This window comes from Rhinatrema bivittatum, chromosome 1 (assembly GCF_901001135.1).
Source record: "Rhinatrema bivittatum chromosome 1, aRhiBiv1.1, whole genome shotgun sequence".
Classification (NCBI taxonomy): Eukaryota; Metazoa; Chordata; class Amphibia; order Gymnophiona; family Rhinatrematidae; genus Rhinatrema; species Rhinatrema bivittatum.
In genome coordinates this window covers 217,658,784-217,673,195 of record NC_042615.1, presented here as the reverse complement: position 1 = coordinate 217,673,195, position 14,412 = coordinate 217,658,784, and the positions used below count along the sequence as shown (strand labels likewise).

The following is a 14,412-nucleotide window of genomic DNA, read 5'->3' as shown; positions in this document are numbered from 1 at the left end:
CTAGTTCCATTTGGTTTAGTAGCTGTTTTATTATTTCCGGATACATATTGGCCAGTTTCATTGTTTCTTCAATAGTGTTTATGATGGGTAACAGTAGTTGTATGTCGTCTGCGTATATGTAGTGTATGATTCCAAGTCCCGCGTGTAGGTAGCAAATTGGGAGGATGTAAATGTTAAAAAGAGTAGCGGACAGGGCCGATCCTTGTGGGACTCCTGTTTGTAACTTAATTTTTTAGATAGGGAGTTTTTGATTTGTACTTGGAAGAATCTATTGCTTAAATATGACTCAAGCCAGGTTATTGTTTTATTGTTGAGTCCTATTTCTTTTAGTCTATCGATAAGTATTTTATGGTTCACTGTGACAAATGCTGCTGATAGATCCAATACAACCAGAATGTAGTGTGTTCCTGTGTCAAAGCCTCTTAAGATATTGTCCGGCAGAGCTAATAGTAATGTTTCCGTACTGTAGTGTTTACGGAAACCATGTTGTGCAGGATATAATATGTTATTACATTCAAGGTGATCTGTTAGTTGTTTTTGGACAGTTTTTCCAATTAGTTTGGCTATTAGAGGTAAGTTTGAAACTGGTCTATATAGTTGCTCAGATTTAGGAGGTCCAGATTCTTTTTCTTAATGATCGGTTTGATTATGGCCCCTTTCAGTATATCAGGCATTGAACCTTCTTCTAGGGAATGGATAATAATTTTAGTTAGTGTTGGAGCTACTGCATTGGCTAGTTTTTTTTAATTCTATTATGGGTATGGTGTCAATTGAGTGAGGAGCCGGGTTCAGGTTTTTTTTATCATGTTCTTGACTTCAATGTGTGATATCTCTTCAAACTCTGACCATATATTTATGTCCCTTGTGGGCATCTTAATCTCTTTTTTGGTTGTGTTTGGGATTTTTGTTCTTAAGATTTCAATTTTGTCTTTAAAGAACTGAGCTACTATGTTGCATATGGGATAACCTATTCAGCTATACCGGACACTTGTGTACATGACAAAATTAAGTGTCCTCTGATTGTTGGTATTTGTGATAAAATTAAGAGAGGACCATTCAGGCTTTGTCAGTTTTTGGTGTGGCCCTTATCATAATAAACCCTGATAAATTTCTGAGAAAAGTAAAGAGCAATAAAAACCAAAAGCAAGGGTCCCTAAAAATAGCACAAACACAAAATGGTATGAAATCTTACTACTTAAAAAGGGGTTTGAGATTGGGTGGGAGTAAAAACGTAAATGATATGGACAACCACATTAAAGCAGGGACTGTTATAATACTGTGCTAGAGGACAAGCTCTCATAGCTCATGGAGCTCCCTTCAAGATGGTGCTGACTCAGTAGGAGAGCTGGAAGACAATGAATTGAGATGATTTATCATAAAAAACCCAGAAGTCTGAAAAAATCAGAATCTTAGAAATGCAACCTGTAGAAGCAAAGCCTATAAAAGAAAGGAAGATACAGAAAACCTTAGATATTAATTGTTTTAAACGAAGATGTCATGCTGAATTATACATCTTGAAGACCTGAAGAAGACAATTTATGCTAAAATAATGTCCTGGAAGCATGTTTTGAGAATCAGCATTCTGTCTGAAATAGATTAATCTGTGTGAGTGACAATCCCTATACATTGTTATTACTATTATTACTCAAATTTATGACTCGCTTTACTACAGAGTATTTGATGTAAGGCACAGCATAAAATGAATACAAGAGAAGTCAAGCCTCCCTCCAGACAAACAGTTCCAAGCATTCTGATCAGTACTGTAGGTGCTACAGTTAAGAAGATTGCATTTCCCCTGAGATATCTTTCTCAGAAAGCCATGACTGGATAGACAGGGAGAAGCTAGAGAGTGATATAGAAATATTACTTGAAGGCAAAGGGGTAGAAGAGAATGAAGGATATAGAATTGAATCCTGGGGAACTTAAAGAGAGATGGGGATGATGCGTAGCCAGTGAGGGAAAGAGTACAACTGTAACTGGGAGATGAAGGATGGGGACCAGTATATAAAGTGAAGGATGCTGAGCACTAAAGTACTGTTCAGCATTGCCACTGCCAAGAGTAATAGATCAGTGCTCAATGAGATGAGATCTAAAGTCTTGAGATTTGGTTATAAGCAGATCATTTAATACTTAGTGACGATTACAGTATAAAAGTAGCAATTAACCCAAATAAACTTCCTGTCTTCACTCTTTCAATACTCCACAAATACGGCCCTCTAAAGTAAGTTCTAATTAAACAGTCGACTTACTTTGTGCTCCTTTGATCATTAACTCTCCACACTTTTTCTTGTGATCCTTTCCTTCTTTGTTTTTTATTAATTATCCAAATATACTGAAACAACTCATTTTGCTTGCCCATCTTCTAGTTTTCTTTCCTTGAAGCCTTCCATATTTTTCCTTTAAGTTTCCTGAATTAAATTTGACACTCTATCTTTTTCTCTGATTGCCCTGATGGCAGCATTTATTTCCCTGACTTTAAAAGTGGCCATGGGAAGAAACCCTTCACAAATTTTAAATACGTAAGGCCTCTATTCTTAGAAATTCAGAAGAATGTAAAACTTATGCAGAAGGGTGTGCAAATCTCCATGGGATGCAGATGAATATCAGCCATGTTGGCCTGAGTATATTTTTATAAGAGGACTGGACATCTCCAGATATTTGACATTTTAAGCCACACAGAAATGTTGCAGAATTGAGGCTTTTAACTGAACACGCCAATTATAATCAAAGCAAACAAAGGAAGAGATTTGTAATTGTATAAATATTACCTGCTTGTGCTTCAGGGGCCTATACTGAGCGTGCCCCCAACTCATACAAAATCTCTTCTCCACCGTTACATCCCTTGTTACAATATAAGATCACAGGAGCTCATTATAGACAGTTAACAATTAGCAATGTTCTAGTCCTTGCTTGAGGTCTTTGAAAAGATGAGAAGTAAAATACTAATTGTACGAGAGTATATGAAATCAGACTATGTACCATTTCCATAAATGACAGTAGAGACTCTTTGTTTTCCTTCCAGATTGAATACAACACATCTTCAGTGGGAAATTTTTCACATCCCAGCTCCAAGGTAAGCTCAAGACAGTTAGTGTGAAGATAACTGAAATCTGCCATACCTGAATTTCAAAGATCAAACAAATTCATACTTTTAAAAAGAATGTATGCTGATATTGCTATTGTCACAATACACAATATGTGAGGAACATGCATGGTTAATATTGTTTCTATATCCCTCCAAATAATATAAACCTAGAACTACTATTGTTGCATTACTTGTAATAGTACAATAGAATTAAGTGCGTAATATTAGAATTAAGAACACATAAGTGTCAGTATTAGGAGAATTATTTACTTCTCAAGAAACCTGCTATCACAAACCATGCGACTGACAATCTTTCCAGTAATATATTTAGTTATGACATAATACAGATCATTTAGGGTACATTTAGCTGGCTAATTAGCATTATATATTCAGCAGTGTGGTCTCACCGCTGAATACACACAGCTATCTTAAAGTTAGCCGGATAAGTTTAGCTGGCTAACTTTAGGACATGACCAGAGTAAGCCAGACATATTATCCAGCTATCTCTGAATAGCGCACATTACAAAGTTGGCTGGCTGATCGCACATGCGTGCTGGATTATGTAATCTGCTCGCGCATGTGTGCGCGGCGCACACAAGGGGAGTTTTCTGCAACTTTTGTGCGGCGACGATCGCGGCTTTCCTCAGTTCCCTCCCGGTACCAGCCACTTCCAGCCCCACCCCTCCCCCACCCCCTGGAACGCCCCCCCCAGAACCGCCCCTTTTCTTTGGCCCGGCACTTCTGCGTGTAACAGGAGTTATGCACGCGGCCGGGCCCCTTCTAAAATGCACGTGGTGTGCGCAAGGCTAAGCCACGTGCGTAACCCCCGTTTTTTTACGTGCACCGGCATTTAAAATCAGCTAGAAAGAGGGTAATTATCAACAGCCCATGTAGGGCTAAAGTCTGTGTGTAACATTTTGCGTGTGTATATTTATGTGCACTTTCAAAAATCAAAGGTATGCGTGCAAATGCTTTCTCTGCCCCCAACACCAGCCCCTGGAGCACCTACTACTGGCAAGTGTGGGGAAAAGTGTGCATGTAAGCAAGTTAACTGCATATTATTCCCCAGACAACCCTGATTCACATGCATGTATATGGGATTTATGCATGTACATATTTTTGAAAATTATTGTCAAAATGGGAAAAGGTAGGTCAAAGAAAGTATGTTTTGAAAATTAACCCTAATGTAATTTATTTCTCCAAATAAATTCTCTGAACCCAATAAAGTATTCTGACCACAATAGTGTTTTCTCCTATCATGACACCAATACAAACAGACTTACCACCAGCAAAGCTGTACCATTCAGCACCATTTATAATGCCATCATTGCTAGCAAAATTACCACCACATCTTTCGGTGGATTTGTCTGACATTACTGGATGTGCATTTGCATACGTTTTTGCCAACAATTTAAACATCTGAAAGGAAAGGTATGATATAGTTTAGTTTGAGAACACAGCATAAAAATGCAAGCTTTTAGTACCAAGTGACCATGCAACAAAATCATTTAATGCAATCAACACACCATTAGGCACTACCACTGGTAAGGTAGTTGAATCAATGGCCATTGACATCATAGTTTCACTCAAATCTCAATTTACTTGAATATACTGTACAGTCTCTCTCTCACTGAGATCCATACAGTCACTGGCCGGATTGCAAAGTTAGCCGGATAAACTTCTCTGGCTAACTTAGGGTTATTCAGTGGTGTAGCCACAACATTGAATATACTTTATAACTTTAGAACCGCTCTATGGCATGTTATTTGGCTAATTGCATATCAAAATTACCTGGATAACTTATCCAGTTAACCTAATTCTTCCCAGAAACAACCTCAGAACGTCCAGAGCATGTGGCCGGATAACTCACACGTGATCCGGCTAAATGCTGCTGAATATGGACCCCACTCTGTCCTTGTCACAAGCTAGGTGGTGTGAAGTAGAATTCATCATTTCATAGGAATGTGGCATGATCTGCAAAATGAATTCCTCTTCAACGGCCTCTGCAGCAGGAGTGAAACCACCCAAAATAGTATTTAAACTGATGTCCTAGAAGTAAAAGGCTCTAACACTGTCACCATTCCTTGAAGCCGTTCACTCCTCTCCATAGATAGTGGAAAGACATTAAAAGTTAACATTTTAAAAACTTTTCAAAAAAAAAAAATGCCCAGATTCACTAAATCATTATTTTTTATTCCAGAAGGAGCAGAATATATGGGGGAGGGGGGTGAAAATTTTGCGATATTTTTCCCCTCCCTATCAAAATATTGCAGTGGTATCACCATGTTCTTTTGTCTCCCCTCCTCCTCCCAACCCCTAAAAATAACCCTGGTAGACTAGTGCCTCAACCCAGACACCACTGACCCCACTACCTTTAAAAATGTGATTGGTTGTCAATGGAGGGTCCGGGGTACTAAAAAATGTTTAAATGTTGCCAGTTTTATTCAATGCAAAGGAACAACTACAAACACTTCTCCTGGCACAGTGTTTCTTATGTACCTCGGAGGCAAATACAGCTTACATAGCAAAAGATTCCCCTCCCCCTTGTTTCCCCTCCCCTTATTCCCACCCTCTCTCTTATCTGTATCCTAAATACAGTCAACCTCAAAGGAAAATTAACATGAAATAAAAAAGGTATAGGTACAGTCTACTGAAATAAAAATTATCTTTGCAAAATCCGATTCCAACTCCACTATTAAGAATTTGGCTTCTTACACATTGAAACTAAATGTAGCAGGTTAGGTTTTTAAGTTAATCGGCTAATTGTAGCTAGATCACTTAAGACGAGTATATTCAGTGGGACGTTTATCCTACTGAATGCGTGGGCCTAGTTATATGGTAACTTTAGCCGGATAACTAGTCCATTTGCTGAGTTACTGAATAAGGACCTGTGATTGTTTACCTTTTCCACCTGAGATTTTATAGACCTCTATCATATCTCCTCTCAGCCTTCTCTTCTCCAGGCTGAAGATCTCTTGCCTGTTTAGCCTTTCATGATATTGGAGCTATTCCATCCCTGTTATCAGTTTGGTCACCCATCTCTATACTTTTTCTAATTACGCTATATCTTTTTTAAGATGGGCAATGACAACTGCACATAATACTCAAGGTATGACTGCATCATGGAATAATACAGAGGCATTATATTATCCTCTGTTTTATTTTCCATTACTTTCCTAATAATACGTTCAGAGGGATAGCCATTTTAGTCTGGTGTAGCAAAAATGACAGGACTCTGGTGGCAGTTTATAGACTAACTAACCTGACAAAGTGGACTCTATCTTCGAAAATTCATGCTTTAATAAATTAGTTAGTCTATAAGGTACCACCCAACCCCTGTTATTTTTCTAATAATACCTAACATTCTGCTTACTTTATTGACTGCCACCAAGCTGAATAGAGGATTTCAAAATGTTGCCACAATGACTCCAAGGTTTTATTCTTGGATGGTGACATCTAATGAGGAGCTTAGCATCTTGTACCTATAGTTCGGATTATTCTTCTCTATATGCATCACTTTGTACTGTTCATATTAAATTTCATCTGCCACTTAGATGCCCAGTCCTCCAGTCTTGCAAGGACTTCTTACAATTTCTCACAGTCGGCTCATGATCTAACAACATTTAATAATTTTGTGTCAACTGCAAATTTGATCACTTTATTCCTCACTCACGTTTCCAGATTATTTATACATATACTAAAGAGCATTGGCCTAGCACAGATCCCTGGTGATTTCCACTATTTATCTTTTTCCATTAAGTGAAATAACTATTCAGTTTTACACTCCTATCCTTTAGCCAGTTACCATTCCTTATTAGGCCATTGCCTCCTATACCATGAATTTTTAAATTCCTGATGCCTCTCATGAGGGACATTGTCAAATACTTTCTGAAAATACATATACTCCATATCAACTGACTCACCCATTCCTCTCCTTATGCTTGGGTGGATAGAGAAGGAATGGTCAGCAGAAGTAAAGGAAGGGATTATTCTCCCTGTATAAGTGTTGCGCTCGTGGCTGCTCTTCGCCCTCGCTCCACCCTCTCTACCTCTGTGGCGTTTCCCTCTGGGTCTGATGGATGGCTTGCTGCCGCCGGTGTCTCCATGCCACTTCACCCCGGCGTCCCCGGACTGGCTCGACGCTGCGGATCTGCCATGTTCCTGATGATGTAGGGCGCGTGTGCATGCTCCGAAGTATGTACCAGTAAGGGTGCGAACCTCAGGGGCGTCCCCCTGTATTGACGTCATCCGCTTCCAACATAAAAGGTCTTCACTTGCGCTTACGATTTGAGTTAGCAAGGACTACGAATCAAACTCGGTCAAGGAATACAAATTTGTCCAAGCTACTCTGCCTCCTCGGACTTTCCAGAGGTACCCGCTCCTCGGGGGCCTCGCTCTTTTCTCTATTTCAGATTGCACATAGGAACTGGTACTTGCTCCTCGAGGGCCCATGTTCCCGAATAAGATTCTTTATTGCCTGGAAGCTATCGCAGATACAGACATTTGTGAGTTATCACTGTTCTCTCAGAGCTTTCCCTGGAACCAGGTACTCGCTCCTCGCCTGATGGGAGATGTAGTTTTTGTTACCACCTCCTTCTCTCTTATCTCCTGGAAACAGATATTCTCGTCTTTGAAACCCTGATGAAGCAAGGGTCATGCAGAGGCATGTTTTAGAAGAGGGTGACAATGCAGTTTTTGTTTGGCAAAGCATAATCCTTGATAGTTGCAGATACCCCATCAATATTGTTTTCTAATTAAAGGATGTTTTGTTTGTTCGCTATTTAAAAGCATTAGCATTTATACCTTGGGTCATAAAGAATGATATAAATAAATGTATAATAAAAATATACTGTGTTTCAATTGGAAAGCAAAGAGAAGGTATGAAAGGGTCAGTTTGCATTTTAGGAAATACAACATTTGAACTAAAGTCTGGGTCCTGTGTTCACAGATAGATACAGGAACGCTGCATACTTGGTATTTTAGTTGCCCCATGACTGTGACCTCATGCAGCTGGGGGGGGGGGGGGGGGTACTCTACTGTAGGCAAACCAAGAATCTGCAGCCCTCCCTTTTTTTCCAAACATACATAAAATGTTTCTTTCTTAAGAAATGAAAAAAACCCCCAAAAAACTAAAATTGAGTCAAAACATGGTTAAAAAGGCCAATACTCTCTGTAAGATTGCAATGCACTCACATATTTTTTCCGTTTTAATTTTGGCCAGTGGCGTTACTATGTTATAACCTTTTAACTTTTTTTCTTTGTCTCTCTGGATGTGTCATAACGTTGATATTGATTACCAACTTGTCAGGCTGTATTGTGACCAGGGAACAATAACTGACATGCACCCAAACCCAAATTATGCTGAAAAGTAAAAAAGTATTTCAATGGTTTTAAAATGGTCTTGCCTCTAGCTAAAACCGCGGTATTTCAGACAGCTAGAACATTAGATTTCCACTCTAAAGACCCTGGTTCAATCCTGGGGCTGTGGTAGCAGTTCTTTCTTTGATAAAATGGCTGGGTGTTTTTACAAATAGTTAACATGGTTAGAGAGTAAATTTTATGTACCATAGACAAAAGATGGGATAGGAGAGATATGATAGAAATACGTAAATACCTCCAAGGTATCAATGCACAGGAGGCAGGCTTCTTTCAATGCTCAGAAGACTCTGGTTATGGGATGAAGATAAACGTGGTTAGATTCAGGAATAAGCTAAGCAAATATTTCTTTACCGAAAGGGTGGTAGCTGCTTAGAACAGCCTTCCAGTGAAGGTGATGGAGACAAGGACAGTACCTGAATTCAAAAAAGCAAGGGAGAAGCACAGGGGATCTCTGAAAAAAATGTAAGGATAATAGAGTTGAATAGTTGGTGTGGATGGGCAGACTGGATAGGATGTATGGTCTTTTTCTGCTGGCATGTTTCTGTGTAACATGTTTGTCTAACAGATTTGTAAGGCAAGATTTTTCTTTGCTAAATTCATGTTGGCTCTATGCCAATAGTCTGTGTCTATCCAAATGGCAATTCATTTTGTTTTGCCCAGCATCAATATCAGGCTCACCAATCTGTAGTTTCCTGGATTACCCTTGGAACCCTTTCATGAAATGGGCATTACGATGGCTAGTCTCCAGTTCTCAGGCACCATAGCTGATTTGAATGAGAAGCTGGAGATGATAAGTAATGTCTGCAATTTCATTTTTTTAGTTCTTTCAGAACTCTGGGATGTAAACCATTCAGTCCAAGTGATGTTATTCTTTAGTTTGTCGATTTGCTCCATTATATCTTCCCAGTTCATTGTGATTTGATTCAGTACTTCTGAATCATCATCCTCAAAGAATTGCCTGTATAGGTATTAGAGATGTGAATTGTTTTTTTGTGTTTGTGTCGTTCTTCGTTTTTCGGCCACTGCAGGAAATGTCGGTTTTTTGCGGTTCGGGTTTTTTTTTTCGCGAAAAACGATTTTTCGCGAAAAAACGGGAAAATCCCGATCGTTTTTCAGGCTCCCTGAAACATGCCAAATTGGACAATTTTGTTGACATTTTCCAATTCGGCAAAACAAATGCACATCTCTAATAGGTATCTCCCCAACACCTTCCTCAGCAAAGAATTAATTAAGTTTTCTGCTATGACTTGTCTTCCCAGAGCACCCTTTTTACCCCTCCATCATTTATTGATCCAACCAACTCCCTCTCAGGCTTTTTGTATCGAATATACTTGAAAAAGATTTTGAGTTTTTACCTTTCTGCCAAGTTTCTTTTCAAACTCTCTTTTGGTTTGCCTTATTAATGCTTTATATCTAATTTGCGCTTATGCGCTTTCCAATTTTCTTCATTTGGATTCACCTTCCATTTTTAAAAGATAACCCTTAGGCATTAATAGCCTAATTTATACCTCCATTTAACCATGGTCTTTTTTTGTTTTTTTAATGCATGGAATGCATTTTGTCTGGGTTTCCATGATGGTGTTTTTAAATAACATCCATGGTATATGCAAGCCTTTAACATTTGTAATCAGTCCTTTTATTTTTTTTCTAAATAGTTTCCTCATTTTTTCATATTTTCCCTGTATAAAGTTAAATGCTACTGCAGTAATTTTCTTTAATGTCCTTCTTTTACTGATTATGTTAAATTTGATGATAATATTATGATCACTATTGCCAAGTGGCCCAACTACTGTAACCTCTTGTACCAGATCCTGTGTGTTGAGCCTCTGCTCCAGCCAGCTCCACCTGTCGACAGTGAGGACCTGCAGGGCTCCTCCCTGTGGGTAGTGTCAACCTCATCTCGGTCCAAGGATCCATTTTCACAACAAAAGCCATGCAATTTAGGAGTGATATTTGATCCTTTAGTCACCATGAAATCTCACATTTCACACACTACTCAAATTTCTTTTATGAAGCTGAAGATGCTGTGACATATAAAACCCTTCATCAACCCCATCAACTTTAGAACTGTTCTTCAATCATTTAATTTTTCTTCACTAGACTATTGCAATTTGCTTTTATACGTCTCCCTCAAAATACCATTTGCGCACTTCAGATCACCCAAAATGCAGCAGCTCCCTTCGTGCATCCCTGTGCAAGACCCAGTACCCAGCAGCATTTACTGGTCAAAACCTTCACCAGTAATCCTCAAATTAGATGGAGACAAGGTCAAATGAGGCAACCTACTCCCAGCCACACCAGATACTTCAAGTCTTCACTACCCTCCACCCTCGACAACACTCTAGTACGTAAGTACTTAAATCCTCTTCTCATGACTCAAGGCTACTCAATACTTATCTTACACTACAGCTCCCTCACTAAGATGAACTCACCAATTCAGCACCAAAGCAAACCCAATAGAAATCTCATACCTATCATGATCTCTCCTATCACCCAACAACTTGGTCTGGCCCTATTCACCCTAACTCTATTCAACGCTCAATCGATCACCAAGAAATCCCACATCCTACATGACTACCTACTTGACTCTAAGCCAGACATCTGTGCTATTGCAGAGACCTGGCTCAAATCGACAGATTCAGTCTTGATAAATCAGCTTCCTACTCACCTATAAGATGTTTTCTCAATTCCTAGACAAAGAAAAAGAGGGGGCGGCCTTCTCTTAGTGGCCAAAAAAGATCTTCTTACTCTACAACCTATCAATACGATATCTAAACTAGAGGTAGGCCTGTTCAAATCCAAATCACTCCAAATCCTCCTCACATATGCTCCCCCTGGTTTTCTAGACTCGGATGCCTCACCTCTACTTGAAATCATAGCTAAATACCTAATCCTGGATTCCCCAGCTATTATCTTTGGGGACTTCAATCTACACATTGATTCCAACCCTCCTTCATCCAACTGCGAAGCTTTCTTATCCTCCCTCATGGCCATGGGCTTCAAACAGCTTGTCAACCTGCCCACGCATAAAGCCAGACATACACTCGACCTCATTTTCATAAACGCCAGCTTCGTTCAGCATTCTCCCCTCTCATGTCTCCCAGTTTAATGGTCTGACCATTTTATTATCACCTCTACACTCAAGATGATAGGAAGATCTTCTACCCACCCCCCTCTCACCACACTGCATTACAGGAAATCCTGCTCTTCAGAAGTCCTCAGCAATTCACTGGTCAAAGAACTTCCCAACCTTGACCTATCAAACCCCAACGCAGCCATACTCTCTTGGCAAAACATGACGGAAGCTATAACCAATAACTTATGCCCCCGTTCGACAAAGAAAATTAACCCTGCTCAGAAAAACAAACAACCGTGGTTCTCAAAGGAGCTCCGCTCATTAAAACAAGACCTGAGACAGAAAGAAAAGAAATGGCGGAAGACCCCTAACCCTAACTCTCTAGCCATATATAAAGCTGCTCTCCACTATTACAAAAAGGGATTTTTACACCCTCAGAATCCATGATCTGATATTCGATGCGAAGGCACTCTTCTCTTATGTTTCGGAACTCACTAAAACTACCACCTCACCTATCCCTGATGACCTAGCCCAATCGAAAGCCAACAACCTGGCCCTCTTCTTCCAGAATAAAATCTCCAACACTCTAACAAGATTGCCACCCAGCTCTAACACACCACCTTTTCCCTCATCCTCCCTTTCAAACTTGGAAGCTGCATTGGAATCTTTCAAACCTACTTATACTATAGAGATTGAAACCATTCTAAAGAGAATGAAACCTTCCACTCACCCTCTCGACCAAATTCCAGCCAAACTACTATTTCTAGTGCCGGACTCGATCTTCAAATATCTAGCAGATATCATTAACTGCTCACTTTAACAAGGAATCTACCCAGATACGCTCAAACTGGCTACTCTCAAACCCATACTCAAGAAACCGAACCTGGACCCTGACGACCCTAATAATTTCCACCCTATTTCCAACCTGCCGTTTGTAGTCAAGATCATGGAAAAAGTGGTTAACAATCAACTATCAAACTATCTTGAAAAACATAAAATTCTCCATCCATCACAATACGGATTCTGCAAATCACATAGTACCGAAACCCTCCTCATCTCCCTTACAGACCACATAAGCATGGGCCTTGACAAAGGACATTCCTTCCTGTTAGTGCTCCTTGATATCTCCGCAGCGTTCGACACAGTAAACCACTCCACCTTATTAAATCGGCTTTCAGATATAGGAATCACAGGATCAGCTCTCAGATGGTTCGACTCATTCCTCAGCAATAGAGGCTATAAAGTTAAAATCAATAACAAGGAAACACCATGTACCAATTCCCCAGTTGGCGTCCCCCAGGGCTCCTCTCTATCTCCCACTCTGTTCAATATCTATCTCCTCCCTCTCTGCCAACTGCTCACGTCTCTAAACCTGAAATTCTATATATATGCAGACGACGTACAAATTTTGATCCCCGTAACTGACTCTTTGGCAAAATCAGTCAAGCAATGGGACACCTATCTGCAAATGATTAACCTTCACCTTACGGGCCTTAACTTGGTGCTTAATACAGCCAAGACATAACTCCTTCTTATCACTCCAGAAGACGTTGACCACCACCAACAGTCGCATACTAACATCCAAATCTCTCAAGCAAGAGACCTGGGAGTCATAATCGATAGACATCTGAGTTTAAAGAAGTTCATAAACCACACTACCAAGGATTGCTTCTACAAACTACAGGTGCTCAAATGACTCAAGCCTCTACTATACCATCATGATTTCAGATCTGTTCTCCAGGCTATCCTGTTCTCCAAGGTAGATTATTTTAATTCTATTCTTCTAGGTCTCCCAGCATCCACCATAAAACCCCTTCAGATGCTCCAAAATGTGGTGGTGAGAATCCTGACGAATACTAATCGGAGAGATCACATTACACCTATACTCAAGGATCTGCACTGGCTCCCAGTTAACTTTAGAATCCTCCACAAATCTCTCACTATTATTCACAAAAGCATCCACCATCAGGCCCCCCTGGACCTGCAATTTCCGCTCAAACTACACACCATGGCTAGACCTATGAGGGAAGCCTACAAGGGATCTCTACACGCCCCCTCAAACAAAGTCGTGCACCGATCAACCATCTGAGAACGGGCATTCTCAACAGCGGGTCCTTCCATCTGGAATGCCATACCCCCAGACCTCTGGCAGGAATCTTGTCTTCTGACTTAAAAAAAAAAACTCAAGACATGGTTGTTCGGTCAAGCCTTCTCCCATTCCTAGACTAGCATTACTATAACATAGCCATGACATAGTTCAGACGTAGGACTACCAAGCTCTCCCCCATACATAACTGTATTTAGTTATCGAGTTCTGCCCCCTCTACATTTCCAACTCCCAGTTGTATTCCCTTGTTTTATTGTAACTTTTACTTCCTCTAGTTATGGTTTAATGTTTATTGTTATTGTTAAGGTCTTTTGTTCCCTGTAAACCGAGTTGATTTGATTTATATCAAGAAAGTCAGTATAAAAAAAGCTTTAAATAAATAAATAAATAAATACCTAGGACTCAGATTCAAGGCCACTTCACACCAGTTCTTTTTTCTCTACAATACAAGTTGGCTTCAATTATACACAACCTAATTTACAATCTCACCTCACCTTGGACATAAGCAAGGTTCAAATTATATACTTCCAGCAGAAGTCTACACTCCACTAGTCAGATGTTCCTTGAGATTCTTTCATACTGATTAACTCATCTTGACTCCATCAGGGAACAAACATTTTCAATAGTTGGTCTAACACTTTGGAACTCATTATTCGCAAAACATTGAAACATCACTATCCAAAAATATTCTGGAAAGCTCTAAGAAATATCTATTTAATGGTGCCTTCAGTGAATTAATAGCATCCAACCCAACCAATTAACTTG

At 39.8% G+C, this 14,412-nt stretch overlaps 1 protein-coding gene across 2 annotated transcripts in view; it reads right to left on the bottom strand.

The window, feature by feature from the left end:
• The window catches only part of CPZ (carboxypeptidase Z), a 152,304-nt gene that overhangs the window by 19,771 nt on the left and 118,121 nt on the right, over positions 1 to 14,412 (bottom strand). For both annotated transcript variants that reach the window (XM_029591839.1, XM_029591848.1), the window contains 2 exons: positions 4,369 to 4,504; positions 2,980 to 3,119 (listed from right to left, as the gene is read on the bottom strand). In XM_029591839.1, the coding sequence (XP_029447699.1) occupies positions 2,980 to 3,119; positions 4,369 to 4,504 (276 nt within the window). The remainder of the gene's footprint in view (positions 1 to 2,979; positions 3,120 to 4,368; positions 4,505 to 14,412) is intronic.